General features: G+C 37.9%; 3 protein-coding genes across 7 annotated transcripts in view; 2 read left to right on the top strand and 1 right to left on the bottom strand.

The window, feature by feature from the left end:
• Positions 1–27,888, top strand: part of LOC105226404 (dnaJ homolog subfamily C member 16) — a 623,397-nt gene that overhangs the window by 354,356 nt on the left and 241,153 nt on the right. The window lies entirely within an intron of this gene.
• Positions 16,806–27,888, bottom strand: part of LOC105224845 (aminopeptidase A) — a 230,691-nt gene continuing 219,608 nt past the window's right edge. For all 3 annotated transcript variants that reach the window (XM_049449915.1, XM_049449917.1, XM_049449916.1), the window contains 3 exons: positions 17,529–17,725; positions 17,149–17,463; positions 16,806–17,088 (listed from right to left, as the gene is read on the bottom strand). In XM_049449915.1, coding sequence (XP_049305872.1) covers positions 16,845–17,088; positions 17,149–17,463; positions 17,529–17,725 — 756 coding nt within the window. In that variant the 3' untranslated portion in view covers positions 16,806–16,844. The remainder of the gene's footprint in view (positions 17,089–17,148; positions 17,464–17,528; positions 17,726–27,888) is intronic.
• Positions 17,732–23,776, top strand: LOC125776706 (uncharacterized). Of its 3 annotated transcripts, XM_049450247.1 has the most exons (7): positions 17,732–20,499; positions 20,565–21,568; positions 21,631–21,726; positions 21,785–21,885; positions 21,982–22,194; positions 22,264–22,420; positions 22,494–23,776. In XM_049450247.1, exons 2-7 carry the CDS (start codon positions 21,496–21,498, stop codon positions 22,604–22,606), a joined length of 753 nt encoding a protein of 250 aa, XP_049306204.1. In that variant the 5' UTR covers positions 17,732–20,499; positions 20,565–21,495; the 3' UTR covers positions 22,607–23,776. The 3 variants fall into 3 exon arrangements, with proteins under 3 accessions (XP_049306204.1, XP_049306205.1, XP_049306203.1); XM_049450248.1 differs by having other exon boundaries at positions 17,732–21,568; positions 21,788–21,885; XM_049450246.1 differs by having other exon boundaries at positions 17,732–21,568.

Genomic DNA, 27,888 nt, shown 5'->3' with positions numbered 1-27,888 from the left:
ACAGACATCCCGATGAATCAAGCGAAATACAAAGTACGACCATTTCAGCGGTTCTAATACACTCGACGACTTTGTTGAAAATCAAACACCTGGACAACGTGTCGAATTTGAGGTGTTTATTGTCATTATTGATAACATACTGTCTGCTTTATCTAAACATATGAAAGCATATCATAAAATTACTAGTGTTTTTGAAGTATTTCGACAGCTAAAATGTCTTACAACAGAAGAGATCTTGGAAAAAATCCTCTAGTATGGTCAGTGCTTACGAAGATGATTTGGAGAACATCCTAGGCGGCGAATTAAAGCAGTTTGCAGAGCTGCTGAAAACAGATGTGGCTACTGTTATTGACAGCATGAAACAGGAGCCTCTGGAACAGCAATATTATAAACTTCTATTAAATAATTCTTTAGAATCGTGTGTCCCAAACTTAGAAATTGCTTTGCGAATTTAATTATTTTTCATGATCATTAACTGCAGTGGCGAACGTTCTTTTTCAACATTAAAACGTATTAAAAATTAATTAAGGAACACGATGAACAAAGAACGTTTTAATCATCTCACTTTGTTGAATATAGAGCATTACCTGCTTAAAGAAGTCGATATTGAAAGTATTATCTCTAAATTTGCCTATAATAAATCCAGAAAAGTTTTTTGTAACAATTTTCTTTTATTTCGTACCCTAAACTTGAGAACCTATAGCAAACCTCTGGCCCCCTGACAGAATTTGCTACAGGCCCGCGCTAGTTTAATATGCAGTTTGATACCCTGAAGTCAAATCTGAAAACAGAATTTTTCTATCACCCACAGATATTCTGTAACTTAGATTTTACAATACATAAAATTTCATAATACCTCATACAAAGAATTATATGCATTATATGCATCATGTATTTTCTTGATTAAAAAATTACAAAAGCTGATATCGAACTTTTGGGTATGTAGTTTTATTTGCAGATAAAGCTTACAAAATAAAAGCTTAAAGTGGTAAAAAATTTCAAATATATGTAATAAGGAAGTTAAATCATAAATAGTTTTCGTACTAAATATTTATATGTGCATATTTGCATTTTATTTTTTTATTATCATTAATAATTATGTATATAGGATATTAATAGTCAATATAATTACTACTAAGTTGGGATAGTATAGAATCCACCAAGGAGTTGGATCAATATAAGCCTATCTTAGGTCTATTGCGGTTTTAAGGTTCCTTGCTGTCTCAAACTGTAAACCTCTTGAACTCTTTGTCGGAGACGATACCCCAGAGGATCTCAATTGGATTTAGGTCCGGACTTAAGGGGGACCAGTTCAATACAGGTACTTTTCGCCCTGTAAAGATGGGTTTGGTGACCTAAACTGTGTGTATTGAAGCATTGTGCTACTGAAAATTCGCCATATAAATTGCCACCAAACTCTATTAACTCACTCTTCAGGAGACCCACATACATTTGAGTATTCATTAGTGTAGAGATGTAGAACACATATGACTTTCCCCTATAGCAGAACGCAGCTCACACCATCCCTCTACAACCGCCAAACCCTCGCTTAAAACAAGATCACCGATCCTGGCGCATATTTCTCCAATATCTTTTGCAACTATCAGGACCATATAGGTTGAACTTACTAAAAATTACGTTATGTCATTCTTAACATCAAAAACGGTACTTATTGAGTAAAAACACGTCAAGTGGACCCCCCATTTTCCACTTGGTCATCGAATTTGAATGTGAGTATTTTTTCATAAAGTAGTCACCATGAACAAATAATCCCCCTCCCAGTTTTTTTAAATTTTAATTTTAACAACCTTTTTTTTTAATTGAAAATTTTTACTACTTTTTTTTTAAATTAATAATTAAAAAACTATTGGTGATTTTTTGATAAAATTTTCAGGAGTTATAGTTCAATACTTGTACTTTCAGAAAATATGCATGAATCTTAATTATTTTTATTTTTTCATATTGTTTATTAACTTTTATGTTAACAAATGAACATTTTAATGACTTCTCCCTCAAAAAATAAATTTTTTTTTCAGTATTTTGCAATAAATATTCAAGTAAATCCGCAAAAAAATTTGACTGATCGCAATTAGATTAAGCAAAAAAAATTTTTTTAAGACGGGCGGTCAGCGCTGCCGGTATATAATTGCGTGTTCGTATACAGCGCCTGCACGAGAATCCAAGTTGTTCGTTCAACGGAACTCTTCTACTGCGCAATATGCATGAATTATGTACCGGCAGCGCTGACCGCCCGTCTTAAAAAAATTACTGAAAAAAAAATTTTATTTTTGAGGGGGAAGACATTAAAATGTTCATTTGTTAACTCAAAAGTTAATAAACAATATGAAAAAATAAAAATAATTAAAATTCATGCATATTTTCTGAAAGTAAAAGTATTGAACTATAACTCCTGAAAATTTTATCAAAAAATCACCAATAGTTTTTTAATTATTAATTTAAAAAAAAAAGTAGCAAAAATTTTCAATCAAAGCGAATCAAAAAGCCCTTAAGAACGTGATAGGAAAATTTGACAATTAAACAGGCACGCGTTACCGGCGTGTCACTAGGTAACATGACCGTCACTGTTCTAACTGGGCATACATGTATGTTTATATTAATATTTTGTGCGATGGTGAAGTGGATATCATAACTCCCCCACCGTTAGCCTCATGCTCCGACGAGCAGATTACATAAGTTCTGTTATTGCGTTTTATACAGATTATAATAATAGTACAGATAAAAATCATTAGAATTCCTATATTACTCCCAGTGTTTATTATAGCATTTCTAAAAAGATTATGTTTTACAGCCTTTATTGTTTCGTTAAAATGTATTACGTTAGGATTTAAATTCGGGAGTGATATATTATTTTTTTTAACTGTTAATGCTAGTTTGTTTAGGATAAACATTTCTTTTACATTTATTTCATAATTTTCATAGATTTTTAAATTAGTTTCTATAAAACAATTTTCATATTTTATCAAAAATGTTTTTAAATTTTCAAATATTAGTGGTTTTTCACAATTGGTAATAATTTTATCATGGTAATTCTTAAATATAAGTAAGCCTGGATAAATTTCTTTTTCTTCTTGGTTTTTCATTGTAGTCATATTACATACAATTAGGTCCTAAATTTTTTACAATGTTTGTTAAGCAGTTATCATTTATTTTTGTTAATTTCTTATATTCTAAAGTGTTCGGCTCATGTATTTAATTTTTATATATTAAGACAGTATTTTCGCTTAAAACTACAGGTTTATTTTGGATGTTTGGTAGTGGTTCAAATACAACTTCAGCGAATGTTTCATTTAAAAATTTTGGGGTGCTCAATGTCAAAATTACTAACTTTCTTTATATGTAACGAATACTTTTGTGTGTAGGTAAAATTCTGTTTGGTTAATAAAATTGAATTCTGCAGTTGTCAATATGTCTGAAATTTTGAATTAAAAATGACGTGTCCTATTTCATTTACGTGGTCTATTAACAAGTTGTGATTAACTTGATAATAATATTAACCACTTTCGCACTTAAATAAAGATGCACACACGTTTTAAATGTATAATCATTTTCATTTATTGTTTACTTAAGACGTATGTATGTATACAAAATAAAGGGTGATTTTTTAAGAGCTTGATAACTTTTTTTTAAAAAAAAACGCATAAAATTTGCAAAATCTCATCGGTTCTTTATTTGAAACGTTAGATTGGTTCATGACATTTACTTTTTGAAGATAATTTCATTTAAATGTTGACCGCGGCTGCGTCTTAGGTGGTCCATTCGGAAAGTCCAATTTTGGGCAACTTTTTCGAGCATTTCGGCCGGAATAGCCCGAATTTCTTCGGAAATGTTGTCTTCCAAAGCTGGAATAGTTGCTGGCTTATTTCTGTAGACTTTAGACTTGACGTAGCCCCACAAAAAATAGTCTAAAGGCGTTAAATCGCATGATCTTGGTGGCCAACTTACGGGTCCATTTCTTGAGATGAATTGTTGTCCGAAGTTTTCCCTCAAAATGGCCATAGAATCGCGAGCTGTGTGGCATGTAGCGCCATCTTGTTGAAACCACATGTCAACCAAGTTCAGTTCTTCCATTTTTGGCAACAAAAAGTTTGTTAGCATCGAACGATAGCGATCGCCATTCACCGTAACGTTGCGTCCAACAGCATCTTTGAAAAAATACGGTCCAATGATTCCACCAGCGTACAAACCACACCAAACAGTGCATTTTTCGGGATGCATGGGCAGTTCTTGAACGGCTTCTGGTTGCTCTTCACCCCAAATGCGGCAATTTTGCTTATTTACGTAGCCATTCAACCAGAAATGAGCCTCATCGCTGAACAAAACACGCGCGCGAAACACATTTCGAACCGAACACTGATTTTGGTAATAAAATTCAATGATTTGCAAGCGTTGCTCGTTAGTAAGTCTATTCATGATGAAATGTCAAAGCATACTGAGCATCTTTCTCTTTGACACCATGTCTGAAATCCCACGTGATCTGTCAAATACTAATGCATGAAAATCCTAACCTCAAAAAAATCACCCGTTAGTTTGGTTTTTTTAAATTCTGGCCTAATACATGTATCCTCATATCTTCTTTTTGTCATTATCTCTATAATATTATAAAGGTCATGTTCTTCGTAATTTTTGTCTAATAATGTCCCCTGTGTCATTTCTTTAATTGTGTTCACTAAAAGACTGTCCACGTTGCTCATGTCTATCCCTACATCGTCCTTATAATATATTCTAAGTTCATCAGCTTTATATTTAATATTTTGTACAAGTATTGCTAACTCACTCACCGTGTTTGCCTTTATACTGCATATTCTTCTGTAGACTTCGTGGGGTTCCAGATCTGGTTTGTATATTAATTTCAACGCCTTTTTGATGTCCGTCCAGTTGTCCGGGTGTGGAAGATTTATTATTACGTCCTTTGCCTCCCCTTGTATCGTCCTATAATATATTGCCCTGGTGGCTACCTTTTTGACCTCTTCATCTCTTATATTTGACAGCATATATTCAATGCTGCTCATAAAAGAATTTATCGTTATTTCACCTTTTCCCGTGAATGTGGATATATGCTGAATATTTTTTATGACTCGTTGAAGTTAATTTTCCTTGGTTGTTTGACTATGTTGGAGTTCGACATACGCTTGTCGAAGTTGCTCCAACTGCTGCTCTCTTCTACTCAGTTGTTCGATGAGCTCTACGTTGGGAATCTGAATCTGCTCCTGGTCCATTATTCTGTTGTTATCGAATATTTTTGCCGCCTCGATGATGATGACTCCACGCATTGTTTTTTTTTCTTCTTGTTCACTGCAAAGCTTGTTTTTTTTTTCGGTTATTCTCGGTGGGTTAACGCCTTTAATTAAGGTCTTTTTCACTGCGAAAAACAAAAGGTTTTATTTTTTTCGGTTATTTTCGGTGGGTTAACGCCTTTTATTTAAGGTCGTTTTCACTGCGAAAAATTATTTTATTTTATTTTTGTTATATCCTGGAGGGTCTGGTCAACTTCCTGAGTTGGCTACAGATTCGCAGAATTTGTTTGGGTGTTATAGTTACGTTTATCACTATCCTTGTAATTTTTTTCCATGGATTACCGACTGCGCCAATTACGTGTTGAGTCGCGGTGAACGGGTTTTTAAAAAAGTCAAAAAAATCATATTGTATTGGAACGAGGTGACGTTAATGGCGATCAAGAACAGACTGCTTTATTTAATAAAATTGACTTAAAATGAAGCTTATTCTAATTACAAGTTGCTTATTAATAATATTAACTTACTTTTAACATATTATTGCTGAATAAGCATACTTTTATTAATTTTGATAATTCTTAGGAATTTCACTTGTTAAATTATATTTTGATGACTTTATTTGTTTAAGCAAATTGCAAAAGCCGGAAATGGTGTTATGTTGCAATTTGCTCTAACAGTTCATCGTATTTGTCAAATGCAATGTCAGGTGTAGTCGTACATGTAACTCGCGTGACAATCGATAATTGAAAATACGTTTCGTGTGTGTTAGATTAGCTCCAGGAAATGGGCGCATTAAATTATTTCGTAATGGGAATGCGGCATCTCCAACGAAAAAGTAAGGAAAAGGTTCCGGTGACACGTCAGACAGTGGCACAGGTGGTGGCAAAGGCAGAGTGTTTTGTATTAATGCATGGCCAAATGGAGCAAGTCGAAAGATTCTTGCATAAATAATAACAGAAATGCATTATACTATAATGTTAATCAATTTAATATACGGTACCTCCGTCACTTTGACTTCCATAGCTGCCATTACTAACTGCTGTGAACGTATATTTCGCATCACATACAGCCATCAAAACGATGCTAAAGAATTTTTTATAATTGTAAAACATCGAATTGGAATTGGCCGGGCACTTAATAGCAACGTGCTTACCATCAATTGCACCGACACAATTCGGAATGTTCCACATATTATAAAAATCTTTTGCAATGTCATGCATACGTATATTAATTCGCAAAACACAACAAATCAACTTACAGTAATACCAACGAGAGCCTTCCCTCGGGTCCAATCCGCTGCCTTGGCTTCTTCAAGGATTTCGATATCAAATTCAGAAGCAAATTATAAACGTCCGGCGGCATCCTTGTATGCAAAAAAAGTTGTTCTGGTTCCCTGTTTTTCATTACCAGAAAAGTTTTTATCTGGTAACCGCAAACGCCCCAGTTTTGATTGATTGGGCGAATTTTGTACCTTCTCTTTCGTTTTTTGTTTTTTTACTGTTTATATAAACTATATAAAGAGTATAATTCGCACAATTCTGAAAACATTTGATCACTATTGTCCACTTCCATGTTAGGTTAGGTTAGGTTAGATAAGATGGCTGATCTAAGATCCCACGTAGACTAACAATTAGTCCTTTGTGATGCCATTGAAAAGGAACTCCCGTGTTCGGACTTACAGATTGGCGAAGCGCTTTGTAGCCAATACATAGTTACACAGACGCTTAACTTCAACACCCGCCAGTTCGGTGGGGTGTCCAAAGGTATATGTCCCCAAGTGTCTGAGTATTGACCTCCCAAAAGCGGGACAGTCAAGCAGGAAGTGCTGGCTTGTTTCTACCGCATCTTCTTCCAATCAGCTTCTACAATCGGCATCCGGTAAGATTCCCATTCTTACCGCATGTAGGCCAATGGGACAGTGGCCTGTTAAAAGACTCACTAACAATGAGAGGTTAGCCTTACTGAGGGCTAAGAGATCATTGGATCTCCGACGATCTATCCTGGGCCAGAAGGCTTTTACAACCGCACAGGTGCCGGTGCTGGCCCATCGTTGGACGAGCATCCGCGTGGCCCAGCTATCTAGTAGTAGACCACAAGAAGAAACAGGAGCATCGATCCGTTCCCATTCTACCGATAATGATTCTAGGGTACCTTTCCTTGCTAACTCATCAGCTTTACAATTGCCTGCAATTCCGCTATGGCCCGGTACCCACACCAGTCTAATCACAAAAAATCTAGCTGCTAGAGATAACGACGGCGAATGAGTTCAAGGCTAATATAGCCGCTCTACTATCTGAGTGAATAGTCATTTCTCTGAAGGTGGATGCACTCTATAGCAGCAAATCAGCTGCTACCTTGATGGCTACGACCTCAGCCTGGAATACACTACAGTAGTCGGGAAGTCTGAAACAGGAGTTGATGGAGAGCTCCCGACAGTAGACCCCCCCACCAACCTTCCCCCCAAGCTTTGACCCATCCGTGAAGAAGCTTGCTGCCCCCCTCCTCTAACGGCTTCTTCCCACCCACATCTCCCTCGTCGATATATGGGCAGAGAAGGAGCCGCCAGAGTTCGGTATAGTGACTCCATGATCCAGATGATCCGGTATGCAGTCAAAGTTTGTAAGGATATCCGAATGACCAGATGCACGTCCCTTTAAGAAACCAGATTCTCTGAGTCTGATAGCCACTTTCGCAGCTATGCACCTACCGGGAATGTCCACCGGCGTTATGTTCAAAATTGCATTAAGTGCCATGGTTGGGTAGATCTTAATGCACCACATATGCTAATTAGCGCAGCCCGTTGAACGCTTTCGAGTTTCTTGGCCAGTGTGGTCTTCCCTAATGCCCTCCACCACATGAAGACACCATAGAACAAGACGGGCTTTACTATGGTGTTATAGAGCCAGAGGACCACTTTCGGTGAGAGACCCCATCTTTTGCCAATAGCTCCTCTGCAGCAATATAAGGCAATAGATGCCTTCTTTGCTCTCTCCTCGATATTCGGCTTCCATGAAAGCTTCTTATCCAGGATGAGCCCTAAATATTTCACCGTATCCGCCGGTTGCAGGCGAATATCTCCCATCTGCGGCAACGGTGCCGCTGGGATTTTATATTTTCGGCTGAATAAAACCATTTCTGTTTTATTTGGATTAATGGCGAGTCCACTTCCGACCGCCCACTTTGTTACAACGCTGAGATATCCCTGCGTTAAGTCGTACACGGTGGAAAGGAACTTTCCTTTGACCATAAGTGCTACATCGTCAGCGTAGGCAATCACCCGACAGCCGCGATCCTCTAATTTTTTGAGCAATTCGTCAACGACTAGGATCCATAAAAGAGGAGAGAGAACCCTACCTTGTGGTGTTCCCCTACTCACACTACGCCTCGCGCGCGCGCTGCCCCATTCCGTTTCGATCTGAGAATGAGGCACTTGAGGTTCGATTCAACCCCAAGACCGTCAAGAGCAGTATTGCCTCAGGCAGGACGTTGTTGAAAGCTCCCTCGATATCGAGGAAGGTCCCAACAGCGAAGTCCTTGGCTTCAATGGCTTCTTCGAGCCATGACACGATAGTATGCAAGGCAGTGTCCACTGACCTGCCTTTGCGATAGGTATGTTGTGCTTTTGACAAATAGTCTCTCGGAATGCTCTTCCTTATGTGCCAGTCCATCAGCCTCTCCAGAGTTTTTAACAAGAAGGAGGAGAGGCTGATTGGCCTGAAATCTTTGGCCGGGACATGGGAGCCCCTGCCAGCCTTCGTGATGAACGTAACGTTGACTCGTCTCCAGGCCCCCGGGATGTAACCTAATCTGGAGCAGTTCGCATAGATAGGTGCCAACCAGCTGCATGACACCTTAACAGCCTGTTGCAGCTGCGCTGGTATGATGCCGTCTGGTCCCGGGGACTTGAATTGTTTGAACGAGTTTATCGCCCACGTCAAGTGTCGCTCATCCAGGATGCTGACAAAGGCCGTGCAATCGTCATGCGGCACCCCGAGAGATCCCCTCACAGAGGACATGTTGCTCGGGAAGTGAGCGTCGAGAAGCATTTGAAGTGTTTCTTCACTACTCAGGGCCCACTTCCCATTTGCGTCCTTGAGATACCCCAGGGACACTGGGCTTTTTTTAGTGAATACGCCCAAGTCTCGAGGACTCGTTACAGCTTTCCACTTTTTCACAGAAGGACTTCCACGAGGTCCTCTTGGCCTTCCTTAACTCGGACTTATATATTGCAAGTCCTGCTTTATACAAAGCCCAGTCCTCAGATAACCCATTTCTGCGGGCCTTGTTGAAAAGCCGTCTACAAGACGCCCTGATATCTGAGAGCTCCGTAGTTCACCATAGAGGTTTCTCTTTGCCTTTTGGCGATCTCAGTGGACAAGACCTCTCCAGCGCAGCCTTGCACGCCGAGCTGAAGACTTCAACCTACTCCTCCACCGCGTCGGTAGTGGCCAACGAGTCCACCCCCTGTGCGCGTGGGGGAGTTTGCCGAAGCCTCCTGCGGTAACCCTCCCAGTCTGGGTTCCTAGGGTTCCTAAAAGATTTCCTAGGCGGACCTTCTCCGGCTAGACTAAACTCGATGTACCTGTGATCCGAAAAGGAGGGATCGTCGAGGACCCTCCAATTCGATATCAGCGGGGCAATTGCTTGTGAGGTTAGGGTGAGGTCGAGAACCTCCTCCCTGCCTGCGGTCACAAAAGTAGGAGAGTTTCCTCTATTACAAATGCGAAGATCTTCACCAATAATGAAATCAAAAAGCGACTCACCTCTACTGTTAGTATCCGAGCTTCCCCAGATCTGATGCCGCGAGTTAGCGTCGGAACCGATGATGACGGTAACGCCAGTCTTAGACGCTTCGGCTAAGGATCTTCTCAGTAGTAAGGGAGGTGGCTCCACCACATCATCTTGTGGCATGTATGCGGAGATAAGCCAGAAATCTCCGGTGTCGCACTCCAATTTCGCTGTCACTATGTCAGCGCTGCTGAAATTAGGTAAAAGAAATACCGTCAATTCATTCCTTACCAGCATACAGGCTCTGTTCCTACCTGCATCCTTGGCCGTCAGGAGCCTATGGCTCTTTGTCCTCTATCCAGAGATCCCGTTACCAGTCAGCCACGGTTCCTGGATCAGGACGACATCAGCTCCGTCTTGTTCAAGACGGAGCAATAGATTGGCGGAAGCCGCCTTTGCATGCTGGAGGTTAATCTGGAGGAATTTCATCCTTCAGACTTTCCTCCAGGAGCGCTATTTCCGCGCCCAAGTCGTGATCGACCCGAACCTCCTCAAACAGTTGTTCGAGGCTGAAGACGGAGTCGCCAATCGACGAACCGCCCCCAACACTCACCACATCCGAGAGATTCGGATCGACTTCCAGGGTCATTTGACCGTCGGCGCCCTCTGTCGCATCAATTTTCACGGTCGTTTGGCCGTTAGTATCCCTTGTCGCATCCACCGCAGCCACCGCAGCTTGGGGGTCATCAGCCCTGGCATCAGATGGAAGTACTTTCAGCACTACCATCTCAAAACCATAGCTTATGGCTCCCTTTGTTTTGCTGAGAGGACCGATGGATTCCGTGTTTAGCATTATCAGCGCTTGCCGATACGGTTCATCAGTTCTCTCCAGCCTTAGGACTCTCCAGTCCTGCGTTGGAAGTGTGGGATTGCAATATCTGAGGATTTCCTCAATCTCACTCGAATTGGAAGGTTCGGCCGGCAGCCAAACGCGAGCCCTAGGACGAAGAGGAAGATCCTCTTTGGCCACGGCCTCCAGTCTGGCTCCCTTCCAGACCTCCCCCTTCTGAGAGACTGCCTTCTTGTATAAGGCAGCCGATCTCTCGTCAGCACAACTTGTGAGCTTGTGCAGCCCCTGGTGCCAAGATGGACGGAGATGGCTCCGTCCTCCCTACTACGGTCGAGCACCCCCAGTACTATGGCCCCAGCGCCATACTTATATTTTATTTTCTTTTAAAACTTATATTTTATTTTCTAAAGTTTTCACCTTATTGCGTAAAAATTCTATTTCCTGCGATTTAGAGTCCAACTCCTCCCAATACATTCTTTTTCTACGGGTCCTTTCTGACAAATAGAAGAAGAGCTAAAATGTATCGGGTCAAAATCCTCACAACCTAATTCTATAATGTTGTCCTGTCCGTTTTGGTCAATTATTCTACCTACTTGTTCACTACAATCTAAGGCCATATCAACTTTCGCTGTAAGTGGAGATAATCCTAAATTTAAATCTGGGGTAGCAGTCTTCAATATTAAGCGACCCTTCCTCATCTTAAGTGAGAAATGTCTTTGGCACGCAAATAAATGTTTAACTGTTGGATTCGCTATGCCCAACAGCTGGACCCATTCATGCCGCCTAATGAAAATAAAAAAAAACACAAACATTAACTAAACTAAAAATGGAACTTAATAAATTATAGTTTAACTATTAACAAAGGAGGCACCACGAAATATTAAATCAAGACATTTTAATGTCTCTATTATATTACTAATTAAAAAAAATTGAGTTTTTATTGTATCGCGTTTAGTTTGGAGAGATAAATTACAGTCTGATAACAATTGTCAGCCTTATAATAGTAATACTAACAATCTGTAAATACAAAATGAGCACACAGGCTAGAATTAACATTGAACAAATTCCAATGCAAGAGCAAGCCCAACCTATAGATCAAATTATGAAAAGGATCAAGCACTATTCCTCTTTGAATCGGGACGCTTCAATTTAGAGGTGAGAGAGTTAATACCACTAGTTCATATTAAATGAACATATCTATTATTTATCATAAATATATAACATGATACTTACGACCCATATGGCCCATCTTAAGTGGATTGGATATGTAGTTTTTAGAATGTAAGATGAAGCATTTTAGTTTGCTAATACGGTCCGCCTTAAGTGATTCCAAGATGTAATTCATAGATTGTAAGATGAACCTTTCCACTTATAACATATGTATGGTTTATGTGGATTGTATATATAGTATACTTCTTATAATGTAAGATTAACCGTGCGATTCTGTAACGTGAGACAGTCTCAAGTCTCTAAATTTGAGATTTTGAGTTAGAGACAATTTTTGAGACTTGAGATGATTTTGCTATTCTGTAAGTGACAGTCTCAAAATCTATTACATTTAATTATTCAGAGATGTTTTTACACTTGAATGAAAATAAATATGTCGATAACAAATATTAAATTTCCTATAGCATAGTCAAAAAACATAATTATCAACAAAAATAAATATATATGTTGACTTTGTTTTATAATATTTACGAAATTTATGTAAAAGTGATTTATTTTTCATCTTTTCGTGTTTGAGTTGCTTACAAAATATAAAGAAACGACAATCGATTAATATCTATGATGATCTCTATTCAATATATTCAAAATGGCAGACAAGAGCTCTTTTTAGTTTTGTGACCTGCTAACTACCAGGTCTCAATATTTTGAGACTAACGCCAGAGAATGTTTAGTGAATAGTAACTAGTCTCAAATTGAGACTTTGCCTCAAAATGTCGCAAATAGAGACTAGAGACTGATTACAGAATCCCGCTATAATATTTGCGTCTAGGCTTAAGAAAAATATTGTACAGTAGAAATTCGATAATCCGAATAATTGATTGCAGACCCGTTTCGAATTACTGAATTGTTCGGATTATTGGATTATTTTTTATATGTGAAGGTACAAGAAAAATGCTAAATTTCAATAAAAAACCAAACATGAATTGATTTATTAATAATAAAACAAACATTTAACTCTTAATTATATGCATATACATATGTATTTACTTTGAGAAGTTACAAAAAATTAAGTTTTTTTTACGATTTAAAGAAATCTTTTATATTTGTTTGCTTAACATTTTTTGTGCAAAGCTCCAGCGCTTCATCTCGCAAATCCGTTAAAAATAATATTTTCTCTTGCTCAATATCTTTTTGCTGTGCCCATAGAATAACCTTTTTTAAAATTTCAACTGCTTCAGCATTTGAGATTTGCTCGTCTTTTTCAACACTTACTTCCGGTTCATCAGGATCTGACAACGTCTGCAATATCACTTTCGTAGTTTTCTTCGATCCATTCATTCAAATTATCATTACTTACATTTACGATATATTCATACAATTTTCAACAAGATCTCTCATAAAATTCGTTGTTTCAGTTTCACCTTGTATTATAGAAGACATTAAATTTTGCCGAAGAGTGGCCAAAAGAATATCATCTTCAGAGATGGTATTTTCATGAGAAATTTTTGACCAGCACTTTTTTAAAACTTCCTCTCGAAATTTTGTTCCATGCATGTTTGAGGAAAATACATGCATCCTTTAACGTAAAAGACTTCAAAGACTTATCGTAATCTCCACCTCCTCCCATTGACATAAAAGCGATTTCTTATAGTACAGTTTGGTTATTCTAATGGCGTTCTGGTTGAATTAAACTGGTGCAATTAGGGGGTAAAAGTAAACATTTTAATTTAAGCAAGTTCAGAAGGAATGACATGGAGCGTTATCTATTATTTGTAACGATCTTTGGTCCAGATTGTTTTCAGTTTGGTATTGTTTAACTTGTGGAACAAAAGAATTCTGAAACCATTGCGAAAAAATATATGAAGTCATCCAACCATTCTTAGATGCGTAGTACTCTACTGGAGGAAGATTTTTGAAAGAACGCGGCTTTTTTGATTTTCCTACAACCATAATCCGAAATTTGTGATCTCCAGTCTTATTTGCACAGCAAAAAAAGTAACCCGTTCTTTAGACATTTTTCTTCCTGGCGCAGATCTTTCCTTATCATGTACCAAAGTTTGACAAGGATGTAATTTCCAAAAAAGGGCCGACTCATCTGCGTTAAAATTTCACGTGAAAGTATCTTTTGAAGTTCCCGCTGCCTTAAAAACCAAGAGTATAGGCGTTCTTCAAACTCTGGAAATTCACCTTCTCTTAAAGTTTGACGCAGTTTTAGATTTTTAGCGCTTGCATTTTCCGATACTCTTTAAAACAAATTTATAAAAAATTAAAACTTGCAAACTAATTGTAGCAGTTATGCATACAAACCTTTTAAGCTTATAACTTTTTCTTTTTATATCAGAAATAGTCGAACGTCCTACTCCGTATTTGTTGGCTAATTCTTTATTAGATTTGCCTTTTTTTATTTCATCGATTATTTTTATTTTATCTAATAAACACAAAGTTTTATGAGCACGTTTTTAACTATTCTTTATGCGACTGATCACTTGCAAAACTGATACACAATGACAAAATATGCATTCCCTCTTTCATTTATGAAAGCTATGCTGTTAAAAAGCGTAAAATTCCCGTTAATCATTTATTCCATTGATTATATGAGCACATCAGACAATTCGGATTATAGAGTTGCAATTAATTCGGACTACAGAATAGCCAGTAGTAAGAATATACCAAAACTTAACCCCGTTATTAATTTCCATGTATTTTTTTCTTCTGCTCGAGGTACGAGTATATAGGAAGACGACCGACAGAAGTGTGAGCAACATCCTGCAATCAAAATTGGTTTCAACTTAAATGTAATAAAAGAATGGGCCGCCATAGCGATCGATTTATACAAAAATAAGTGTAATTTGGGCAGAATTTATATTTAAAATAACCAAAATGTGATAATAAATATATAAACTTTTGCTATGTTGGCCTCAGCTACGCATAGGTACCCCAATGTCCGCCGCCGACCTCGCGAGTACGATCGATATATCTATTGGATCTGCCACGTAACTGAGAGATGTCAATATCAGTAGAAGTGAAACAATGCAAAAATCATTAGCGTTCAGCGGACAAACGCTTCGAAGCGGTATTGAAGCCAATCCGTTTGGTTTATCTTGCAACGTTTGTGATCGACTCTGGTTCGAAAGAGACTTAACGAAAGTGAAACATCGCAACAAATCTTTCCTTCAAACAAAATTACTCGTTGAAAATGTTACGGAATTTTTCTTATGCAGTACCTGTAGCAAATCGATAGATGCCAATAAAATCCCAACTCTATCGCGCTCAAACGGTTTTCGTTATCCTCCAGGCCGAGCAGGCTGCCGCTGATTGACCCGATCAGCATTCGATTGATTTTACCGCGGTTACCATTTATGCAAATTCGATTACGCTACGAAGGTAACTATGGTATAGTCGTCCAGGTAATCAATGTACCTGTCGATGTAAACAACATGGTGCAGCAATTACCGAGGCGGATAGACGCCGATTTTGCTTTTAATATCAACATAAAAAAGAAACTAATTCATAAATCGAATTACTTGAGTGGTTTCGTATATAGGTCAGTTATCAAGGCCTGGCTGCGTTATTTGGTAAACTAACCGCTGTACAAACACTATGACTATATAATTTTAGATAAACTCGCCACTACCGGCACTCACCTCTGACGGATTTTAAAACCATATATAATTTTAGATAAACTCGCCACTACCGGTACTCACCTTTGACGGATTTTAAAATCACTTGGATGAAAAAACGAAACGGTTGGAATGACGTCTGCATGTGCGCACGGATCGAGAACCAAAGAGGCTCGGCGCCGTCCGCCTGTCTCTTTTGTTAATTGTGTTCTGGTGTCCTCGGGTGTGGTGTGAAAGTATGGTGTAGATGATTATGCGGTGGGCATCATGCCGATGTGTTGAGAATGGGGTGTGTAGTGTGGGATGAAATGTGATGCGCATGATGCCAATTTGTTGAGTATGGTGTGTGTAGTGTGGGGTGAAGATGTGGTGTGTATGTGTGGGGTGTAGGTGTGTTTTATTTAGAGGGAGGTCAGGTGCTCATTTAGCCAATGACATAAAGATCGACTTGAGTGTGTTTGACAAAGATATGGGTGACTATATCGGGCTCGAATTTCAGATTGAGTCTGTCGACCCCAACTTTGCCCCAGAATCTGAAATCCTGCTGGCTCGACAACATATTTTGCTATGGAATGGAATGGAATCATCTCCGATAATAATAAGTAATTTATGTTTCTATTATGTACCTGTTCTTTTTTATTAAAATACTTAAAACAGTGTCAATCTTGTTTTCATTTCAATCTTTTACTTTAAAAGCGATTCGCTAACACGTTAAAACCGTGGGCCGTGTGCCCGGCACAGGTTTCGCAGAATCTTTTCCTGATCACAACCTATCCATGAAACAATGTATATAGAGTTAGTTCTAGACCTTTCGGATAGACATAAGAAAAAATATCTAATAATTAATCTTCTTAATTTTATGGGCCTATGTAAAAAATGTCTTAATTTAAATTTATGTGTACTCTTATGAATGTTAAAGAATCAAAACCATTGGGGGTTGCTGTTGATATATACATAGTTCGATACTGAATATGTGTTGAGCAACGACCAAGGTACATTAAGAGTTCCGAGTGAAAGGAAGAGCAAGTTAGAACATACACTTTTCAAAAAACAGGAGCGGGCGTTTCCGAAATGTTGGATGCGGTCCTGGTGTAACACTAACAAAAACTCCAAAACGGAGTTCGGACATAAAAAACTAGAAGATATATTGTATACCTTTTTTTCAAAAACTGATATAGAAATTTTCAATTGAATGTTTAATCATTTATTTTTTGTTAAGTGCAAAACTTATTTAAGTGTTTTGTTAAAATAATTGTCAAGCCATTTCTCAAGGTCCGGAATAGCTTCATTACTCCATTTAACTTCTTCCTTGATATTTCTCATAGATGTTTGAATAATATGATCTGCGCTATTAAAAAATCCTCGGAATGTTCTATATAGTTGTGTAACCTTGTCATACCCTTGCTGAGTTATAAACATTCCAGTAGCCGAACTTATTATACTGTCCCATAGATTGGTTTCATTTTGAAAACTGTGAATTAAGTAAAAGTGTTCTTATTTAAGTCAACCCTATTTATTTGCCTTTACCTACCGAACTTTTATTTCCATAAAATTATTCGACAGAACCTCAAAAAGAGTTTTATATCCCACAGATTCCTTGGCTAATGTTCTAATAATTATAAATAAATCCCCGTTAGAGAATACTGAGTTGTTTTGTAATAGCGTCAAATTTAGTAAGTGATGAATTTTATTTTCTTGCATCGGACATCCAACTAATGATTTCAGTAGAAATGTTCTTTCGCTCTTTATTCCATTTTCGGGAAAATTTATGACATACTTTAGTATGAGTTCCCACTCTTCCATTGTACCCCATCTTAAAATTGGACAAATATGCAGATTTTCAAGCCTACAAATAAAATTTTAGTAATTAATTAAAGATTGAATAAAAATACTTTCAAAGGATGTATTGACCGTTTTCCGAATTCTAGAATGTTTTGATCCATTAAATTCTGAAAAGTATACCGCGCTTCTTGAATACACGGCTCATATCCACCTTTGCAAAGGAACTCCCTTGCTAATTTTCGTAATTTAATTTTCCAATGGCTTCCATTGTCCCCTTCCCTGGTGAGCTCTTCGTAGAGAGGTGATAAGAGATAAGTGACGTATTTCTAAAATTAAGTAAAATTAAAGACATTTGAAAAATTATGTACTTGCATTTACATATAAATAAAAAGTATCTAACTTTGTACCCAGTATATAAGTATCTCCATTTTTACGTTAGTAATAACCATGTACTATACGTATAAATTGAAATTGTTTAAATGGTTATCACGCACATTTGAAACAAAAATACCCGTGTCAGTCAAGTCTACAGTATAGTACATAATTTATTAAGAAAATCTTTATCCTTTTACAAATGCTATTTTTTCTTAAAAAGTCCAGCCAATTTGGACAATTGAAATAACTACAATTCCGCTAAAGCTGAAATAAAGTGTTAAAAGTCCCCATCGCTCCCATGTGCGCTAAAGAAGTTATTCGGGGTCAAATGTCAAAATTTTAGGGTTTTTGGATTTTTCTTAAAAACGGTTAGTTTTAACGAAAAAGTACCCCAGAGCAAAGTTGTAGATCTTAAAATTCTTTATAAAAATGGTCCCTTGTAAGAATCACCTTCTACATATATGTGAACACATATGCCACGTATACACATATTCAGGTGGTGAAGCAAGCAAAAATGCCTATGTGTCTCTTTTGTGTATAGTATATTATACTATTCTAAGAGAATATACTCTCAAAAGACCATTAGTCCCTAACAGAATGCCCTCACCTTGGGTGGCCTTGAATAACATCTGGCACTAACATCCCTTGTGCGTGTGGTGCTGTTCATATACCTGCTTTTTTTAGTGTGAAACGTGCAGTTCAAGTGAATATATGTACGTATTTATTACAAGAGTTTAAAATTATATTTTGTGCTGATCAATATTTCAAAACGTTGTCAAAATTTTGCTTTATTTGTAATAAACTCTTGACTGAAGACTGTTGTGGTCAGTCGTGGAATGCCAACTTCAATCAATGCAAGTATCGCGAGAAGTGATGAGTTTACTGATTATTAAAAAATCAATAGTCCGTTACAATCCACGTGGATTGTAGAAAATCATACACCCGGAAAACTTTAATCTCTGCAGCTAAAAAACAACGTGAGGAGGAACAGGCCGGTAATTCAAAAGTAAGTCCACCTCGTACTAGAGCGCGAGTAAGTGAGTCCGGCTTTTGTTTTAAAGAACACTGCTTATTTTGTGGCGATGACGAAGTAGAGAAGAAGAAAACGCTTAATTATCGCCGGAAAATTCATAAAGTTTCTACTCTTACATTTAAAGATTCCATTTTAAAATTAGCTAAAGATCGTTCTGATGAGGTATCAAAGCTATCTTTGCACGTATTAATTTTGAGTTTGATTTAGTCTCTGCAGACGCAATGACAGTTGTTGCAAATCCTTCCTGAGACCTAATAATGGCGGTAAAATTGGCCGTCCTCAAAGGCTATAAATTCTGCAATGGAGGAAATTTTTAATTTCATAGTAGTGATGGTTGTCTGTTTTCGTTGGATGAATTGATTAATGTATGTCAAAATGTAGCTTTAGAAAACAGGATTATCAAAATACAATTGAAACTAAAGCATGGAATTATTATTACAGAGAAGCCTGGAAAGTTAATATTTATTTTTTTTGTAGACAATTGTCAAGACATTTTAAGTCAAGCCTGGTCTGATAACAAAAACTTAAACGACAAGGAAAAACGGTTAAAAACTTTGAAAGCTACAGCAGAAATTATTAGAGAAAATATCCAAAGCTGTGTGTTTGATAATACTATGTACCCGCCACCGGGTAGAATGTTTTAAGAAGTATAAATAACGATATTCCCGAATCATTATCTTTTTTTGGAACAAGTCATTCTTAAAAACAAGTGCCATAATTTGGATCATTTAAAGTTATTCTGCAAAATTATTAGTCATAGCATAATGACTGCTGTTCGGCCTAGAAGCAGAAAAGTAGGGTTACAGTGTTCTCCAGCTTGTAGCAATTGCCAAGGTCTGTCTTGCTCGAATATCCAATTAAATACATAAGAGGAAGATTCATGTGATTTTGATGAAGAGACAAATGACTCATCATCATTTCAACAATTTCTGAATATTGAGCAACAGGAAGAAGAAGACGAAGAAGAAAACAAGATTGTTGAAGTTGAATATGAGTCAGATTAAAGAAACAAAAAGGAATTAGGACGACAGTTAAACTCAATAAACAATATCAATAATTTTAATACTATTAAATATGTATTGTTCCTGAAAATAACGTTAAAAAGGTTCGTGGAAGAGACCTACCAGTTAAACCATGTTAAAAAACCGCACCGGGTAAACTACCTCAGAGGTTGTGTGGAAATGTGTGCACATTATGTAGAAGGTTATTCTTACAAGAATTTGGGAAATCGTGAGTCTTAGAAAAAAAATCATCGGTATTTTTGTATAGAGAATTTTAAGATCTACAACCTTGTTCTGGGGTACTTTTTCGATAAAACTAACCGTTTTTGAGAAAAATCCAAAAAACCTAAAATTTTGACATTGGACCCCGAATAACTTCTTTATTTATTAACGGTCATTTACAATATCTTATTTTATCGGTTTGGTAAGCCGATTGTTTATAATTTGCCTTTTCTGGATAGCAACTCCACGCCGTTTCTCAGATATGGCCAGAGAGTACTCCACGACCCTGGAGTTAGGACTATAGAATTAAATAACGAGAGTGGCCGTGAACGGAGAACGGCTTCGATTCAAAATTAATTTGAAGCTTATTATAGCTGATTCCCATAATTCACTCATATGTGGCGCGCTTGGATAGATGCGATCCCAGCAAAACCTGCGTGTCACTAACACACCCTCACAATTCTGTCAAGTGAGTAAGAGATCAATCAATTGTGTCTTTTGCTTGTTTTATATTACACGCTCTTCACTCAACAGATGTTAAGAAAAATAAAACAAAAGAAGACAAACTGATTTTTTAGCTGTCATTGCTTATTGAAAACAATGGATGTGAAAGCGTACGGCATGATACCGTGAATTTGACGTTTGCTTGTTCGTTGAGACTAATTGAATTCAAAGAAAAACGATTTATTTTATGAACGCGTCGCAATAAAAAGTTTTCATTTTGTGGAATTAAATAAATTTGCTTGTTATAAAATTTGTATATAACATTTGATTAAAGAATTTTTAAGTGGTTACTACAAACGTGTGTGAGAAAAGGGTAAGTAGCAAACATAACAATTAAAATGAAAAAAAATACATTCAGTACTTATATGAGCCGAGAAAAAAGGCCTTTAATCTTAGTGCTTCTCAGTTTATGAACTTTTCTGAAAAAGATATAAATTCTGAATTTGATCCTATTGTGGAGGGGTGCAGTTTAGAAAGCTCCCTTGATTTTTCGCTAAGCAGTGATAGTGATAGTGTAAATTTAAAAATGATAGAAAATAATATATTTTGCTTAGAATTAAAAGCATGGGCTTTAAGAAATAGGGTATCCCACAATACATTGAGCGATCTGTTGCAAACGCTGCGAAAAATAGGTTGCACTGATTTACCTTTAACGGCTAAAAGCCTCCTAGGTACCAGCCGAAAAAAGGTAAATATTCAAACGATTCCAAGTGGATCTTTGTTGGCAAATAAATTAGATGCACAATTGTTTAAAATCGAAAAAGATGATATAGTTTATAAATATTTTTGTATTCCACATGAAGGAAAGTTTCTTCTTATACCAATTTTACATCATCTATTCCATGAATTTTCAAATTAGTACTATTTAAAGTAATTGTGGTATTTTCCGAATGTATTTTATTTCATGATATGAATTATTTAAAAGAATTTTGATACTGCCAATTTTTTATTTTACGAACAGATGGATTCACCAGCGCTCTTTGATACAATTGATTTTGAAGAATTCCCAACAACGTCTTCAACTCCTGTAAAAGGTATGTACATATAAATTTGTCGTTTTAGTTTTCACTTTATCTGTACACACTTGTTAATGTAGAACAACTGACATTGAAGTGCAAAAAATTTGATATTTCTGGTTGCTACAACTCGGAGGCAAAACGAAATGAAAACAATTTGGCTGTGGATGGAAATGGTAATCCAATACTTTTCTAAAATGTATTGTTCTCTATTATGTTTATAACTTTTTTCAGAAGTTTTTAATATGTTAAAAACTATTTCTGCACAGTTAGAAGTATTGACGACAAGAGTATCCAATATGGAGAAAAAGATGGACAGCTATGTGAAAGAAAATGTAAGTTTATATTGTTCTATAAGTATTCATCAATATAGAGAACGTATTGTTTTGTTATTGTATCCTCTAACTGCATACATACATATCTCTGTACAGATAATTCATAAAAGCGAAGAAATGGCCCAACAAAAAACTGTGCGCGAATGTAAGGTTTTAATTAGAAAAATTCACCATTCAGTATGCCGACTGACTGGTGAAGAAATAGATAGTATGCAAACCGAAGTTGCCTCCACGCTTCCAATAACAACGATAGCTGCAGCATTCGAAATGGACGAGAAACTGAAATGCGAGGAATTTGCTACTGCAACGGTTAGTAATGTATACATTTTTTTTCAATAAATATTATTTAAACTTTTGCTAAATATTTTCAATTTACAGAAACAGTTTATTTTAAAAACAAAGGGAAATTCAGATAATTTACATGATGTGCTGAGACATATATACACTGATGAATTTTTGTTTTTGTGTAACTGGGACGGTAGAGGAGGGAAACAACCCCTATCGAAATTTCTACTGGCATCTAACATATTATATGGTAATTTAATATATACATACATATTTAATTAAGAGGATGTGTTTTAATTTGTCTCTTCATTATAATTTATTAGATTTTTTCGTTACTTGTGGACTGGCGAATTTCGAAAAACAAATTCGGAAGTCCATCGAGATGAGCCACCATAGGTACAAACAAAAGAAATACAGGAAGCGAAAAGCTGTGTGAGGAATCGAACGAATCCAAATAGATAATAATTTAAAAAAAATGTTGTAGGATTTAAGAATGTACATATAAACAAAAATGAATTTTAATAGTGTAACTATAATAGCTTTAATATGAATGTTTATTTTAAAAATATATATCTTATTATGTAATTAAATTTTTCTTAAAAATATTTATAAAAATGAATTTTAATAGTGTAACTATAATAATTTTAATATGAATGTTTATTTTAAAAATCTATTTCTTACTATTGTGCAATTCACAAGTCTCATAAAGTTGTAAGTTATAACGATTCGAAAACATAGCATTGAAAATTGTAAATGTGTAAACTCATTTTTGTATGAAATCCAACAACAATTTTTTTAAACAAGTGTAAAAATTTATAATTTTACGATTTTACGATGCTTTACGACAGGTTGTGAGTACCCCATATGTAATTAAATTTTTCTTAAAAATATTTATAAAAATGAATTTAAAGTAATCTAATGTAATTAGAAAAATATAATATTATGGATTATTTTTAGTTTCTTAAATTCAAAAAATTATAATATAAAAAATATTAATGAAATTAATAAAAACATTTTAATTAAAAAAAAAAAATTTCGGGTTTCGAACTCTAGACTGAGGGAATGGTAAGCGAGTGGCTTACCCACTAGGCTATTGCAGAATGCACCTTCACGCTTTCCTGAAAGAAGTTTTGTCGATTTGTCCCAAATTTAATGAAAGTGTGAGAAAGAAGGGGAGGATGGAGTCATGTGTAGAAGTTCACGCAAGTGAGGAAAGTTCTCTGATCGCCATTCACTTGGGAGTGGCCAGAAACGATTCTTTTGCATATGACTCAAGCAGCTCACGACTTCCGGTCTTTGACCAAGTATCCTCTGGGTAGCCTAAGAACATCCGTTTGAAGGCGAGCTAACGTGAGAAGGCGAAACATCCCCTGCATAGGGTTGTGCGCTAGGTTTGGGACCCGCCACGTAAAAAAACACCCCCAATGAAAAGGAACAACAAGCCTCGGATGAGTGACCCCCCTTTTGATGACGACCATGGCAAACGAAATAAGGATTACGAATTGAGGGCATGCACCTGGAATGTCCGGTCCCTTAATTGGGAAGGTGCCGCTGCCCAGCTGGTTGATGTCCTCGTGAAAATAAAGGCTGACATCACCGCCGTCCAAGAAATGCGATGGACGGGACAAGGACAGAGACAAGTAGGTCCTTGTGACATTTACTACAGTGGCCATATAAAGGAGCGCAAGTTTGGTGTTGGATTCGTGGTGGGAGAGAGACTCCGTCGCCGAGTACTATCATTCACTGCGGTGAATGAACGTCTAGCCACAATCCGCATCAAAGCGAGGTTCTTCAACATATCGCTGATTTGCGCCCACGCCCCGACGGAAGAGAAGGACGATGTGACCAAAGATGCCTTTTATGAGTGCTTGGAGCGCACTTATGAGAGATGCCCCCGCCACGATGTCAAAATCGTGCTTGGCGACTTTAACGCCAGGGTGGGCAAAGAAGGTATCTTTGGCACTACGGTCGGTAAATTCAGCCTCCACGACGAAACATCCCCAAATGGGTTGAGGCTGATCGACTTCGCCGGGGCCCGAAATATGGTTATCTGTAGTACTAGATTCCAGCATAAGAAGATACATCAAGCTACCTGGCTGTCTCCGGATCGAAAAAACACCAACCAGATCGATCATGTTGTGATAGACGGAAGACACGTCTCCAGTGTTTTAGATGTGCGTGCGCTCCGAGGTCCTAACATAGACTCGGACCACTATATTGTTGCAGCCAAAATTCGCACCCGCCTCTGTGCAGCAAAAAACGCACGCCAACAAACACAAGGAAGGTTCGACGTCGAGAAGCTGCAATCACAACAGACAGCCGAACGTTTTTCTACTCGGCTTGCACTCCTGCTCTCTGAGAGCACTCATCAACAATTCGGTATAAGGGAACTGTGGGACGGCATTTCAAACTCCTTACGTACAGCTGCAACCGAAACCATTGGTTTTCGGAAAGTGCAAAAGAATAGCTGGTACGACGAGGAGTGCCGTGTCGCAGCGGAGAGAAAACAGGCTGCCTACCTCGCAACGTTACGATCGACCACAACACGTGCGGGATGGGATAGATACCGAGAGTTGAAGATGGAAGCGAGACGCATTTGCAGACAGAAGAAGAAAGAGGCCGAAATGCGTGAGTACAAACAGCTTGATAAGCTGGCCGACAGGGGTTATGCTCGAAAATTCTACGAAAAAATGCGGCGGCTTACAGAAGGTTTCAAGACCGGAGCATACTCTTGTAGAACCCCCAAAGGTGATCTAGTTACCGATGCCCAGAGCATACTTAGACTATGGAGGGAACACTTCTCCAGCCTGCTGAATGGCAGTGAAAGCACAACACCGGGAGAAGGCGAACCCGATTCCCCAATCGATGACGATGGAGCAGACGTTCCATTACCCGACCATGAAGAAGTTCGAATAGCAATCACCCGCCTGAAGAACAACAAAGCGGCAGGGGCCGATGGATTGCCGGCCGAGCTATTCAAACACGGCGGCGAAGAACTGATAAGGAGCATGCATCAGCTTCTTTGTAAAATATGGTCGGACGAAAGCATGCCCAACGACTGGAATTTAAGTGTGCTATGCCCAATCCATAAAAAAGGAGACCCCACAATCTGCGCCAACTACCGTGGGATTAGCCTCCTCAACATCGCATATAAGGTTCTATCGAGCGTATTGTGTGAAAGATTAAAGCCCACCGTCAACGAACTGATTGGACCTTATCAGTGTGGCTTTAGACCTGGCAAATCAACAACCGACCAGATATTCACCATGCGCCAAATCTTGGAAAAGACCCGTGAAAGGAGAATCGACACACACCACCTCTTCGTCGATTTCAAAGCTGCTTTCGACAGCACGAAAAGGAGCTGCCTTTATGCCGCGATGTCTGAATTTGGTATCCCCGCAAAACTGATACGGCTGTGTAAACTGACGTTGAGTGGCACCAAAAGCTCCGTCAGGATCGGGAAGAACCTCTCCGAGCCGTTCGATACCAAACGAGGTTTCAGACAAGGCGACTCCCTATCGTGCGACTTTTTCAATCTGCTGCTGGAGAAAATAGTTCGAGCTGCAGAACTTAATCGAGCAGGTACAATCTTCTATAAGAGTGTACAGCTGCTGGCGTATGCCGATGATATTGATATCATCGGCCTCAACACCCGCGCCGTTAGTTCTGCTTTCTCCAGGCTGGACAAGGAAGCAAAACGAATGGGTCTGGCAGTGAACGAGGGCAAGACGAAATATCTCCTGTCATCAAACAAACAGTCGTCGCACTCGCGACTTGGCACTCACGTCACTGTTGACAGTCATAACTTTGAAGTTGTAGATAATTTCGTCTATCTTGGAACCAGCGTAAACACCACCAACAATGTCAGCCTAGAAATCCAACGCAGGATAACTCTTGCCAACAGGTGCTACTTCGGACTGAGTAGGCAATTGAGAAGCAAAGTCCTCTCTCGACAGACAAAAACCAAACTCTATAAGTCTCTCATAATTCCCATCCTGCTGTATGGTGCGGAGGCTTGGACGATGTCAACAGCGGATGAGTCGACGTTGCGAGTTTTCGAGAGAAAAATTCTGCGAAAGATTTATGGTCCTTTGCGCGTTGGCCACGGCGAATATCGCATTCGATGGAACGATGAGCTGTACGAGATATACGACGACATTGACATAGTTCAGCGAATTAAAAGACAGCGGCTACGCTGGCTAGGTCATGTTGTCCGGATGGATGAAAACACTCCAGCTCTGAAAGTATTCGACGCAGTACCCGCCGGGGGAAGCAGAGGAAGAGGAAGACCTCCACTCCGTTGGAAGGACCAAGTGGTGAAGGACCTGGCTTCGCTTGGAATATCCAATTGGCGCCACGTAGCGAAAAAAAGAAACGACTGGCGCGCGGTTGTTAACTCGGCTATAATCGCGTAAGCGGTGTCTACGCCAATTAAGAAGAAGAAGTGAGAAAGAAGGATATAGTTTTATTACAGCAGAAAATATGCGAGTGAGAAGGTGATAAAAGATCACACATGTATACAAAAGTTTTGGGAGCTTTTTTGATTCGCCCTTAAGAACGTGATAGGAAAAAGTGACAATTAAACTGGCACGCGTTACCGTCATGTCACTAAGTAACGTTACCGTCACTGTTCTAGCTGGGATTAGAGCGAGCTTTTCTTTTTGTAAGCATATGTGCGTCACTGTATCGCTTTGGGAACCCTTAACTTTCTTTGTGAGTTTTTGTTTATAATTTGAAAATTTATCTATGATGTAATATTGAACGAAATGTGTCGATCTTTTTACTTTCTGGTACATACGATTGAATATAGTTATAAGTGTTATTATTTAAAGTTTGCCATATTGCAATGGGTATGCATTGTGGATATTAACTTGGCAATAACGCAATTCGTGGTGGACAAGGAGTTTTTAGAGTGACCATTTTTGTTTTGCTACTTGTAATTAGGTTGTGGTATGGTTTTGTGTTCTGTGAAATTGCAGTTTAGTTTCACTTGGTCGTCCCATAAATATTTGTCAGGACTCATAATTGACGAAGGCCTTCCTAGGGTGTCCAAAAGTAACACATACATATTTGAATTTTTATACTCTTGCAACCAGTTGCTGCAGAGTATTATATTTTTGTTCTCGTAACGGTTGACGTAACACCTAAAAATAATGGAGATAGATATAAGGTTATAAATATACAAATGTATAAATGATCAGGGTGACAGGAAAAGTTGAAATCCAGTTGACTCTCTGTCTGTCCGTCACTCCGTGCAAGCTGTAACTTGAGTACAAATTGAGATATTATGATGAAACTTGGTATGCAGGTTTCTTAGTACAAAAGAGTTCGAGTTCGTAGATGGGCTTAATCAGACCATTGCCACGCCCACAAATCGCCATTGACTGAAAACCTATAAAGTGCTATAACTAAGCTCCAAATTAAGATATTAGGGGTATTCTCTTGCTCTTGCAAAACCCCTTGCACGGTGCAAGAATTGCAGAATTTTCCTCTTGATGCAACGGCACATCAACAAAGACACGCAGAAAAATATTTGAAATGGTTGAAAAATATGTCAGACCAAAACCATGTTTATTTCCGTGCAATGACACGTAAAAATATAATTGCAACCCTGTTTTAGCGGTCATTTTACATAAAGAAATATTACGCCGTTAAATTGTTGAGGAAGGTTTGTTTTAAATAGATTTTAAAGTTTCTACTTAAATTATAAAGATTTGT

The sequence above is a fragment of the Bactrocera dorsalis genome, chromosome 2 (assembly GCF_023373825.1).
Source record: "Bactrocera dorsalis isolate Fly_Bdor chromosome 2, ASM2337382v1, whole genome shotgun sequence".
In the NCBI taxonomy this organism is placed as follows: domain Eukaryota; kingdom Metazoa; phylum Arthropoda; class Insecta; order Diptera; family Tephritidae; genus Bactrocera; species Bactrocera dorsalis.
Note: the sequence above shows the minus strand (reverse complement) of the source record. Positions and strands in the feature narration are given on the sequence as shown.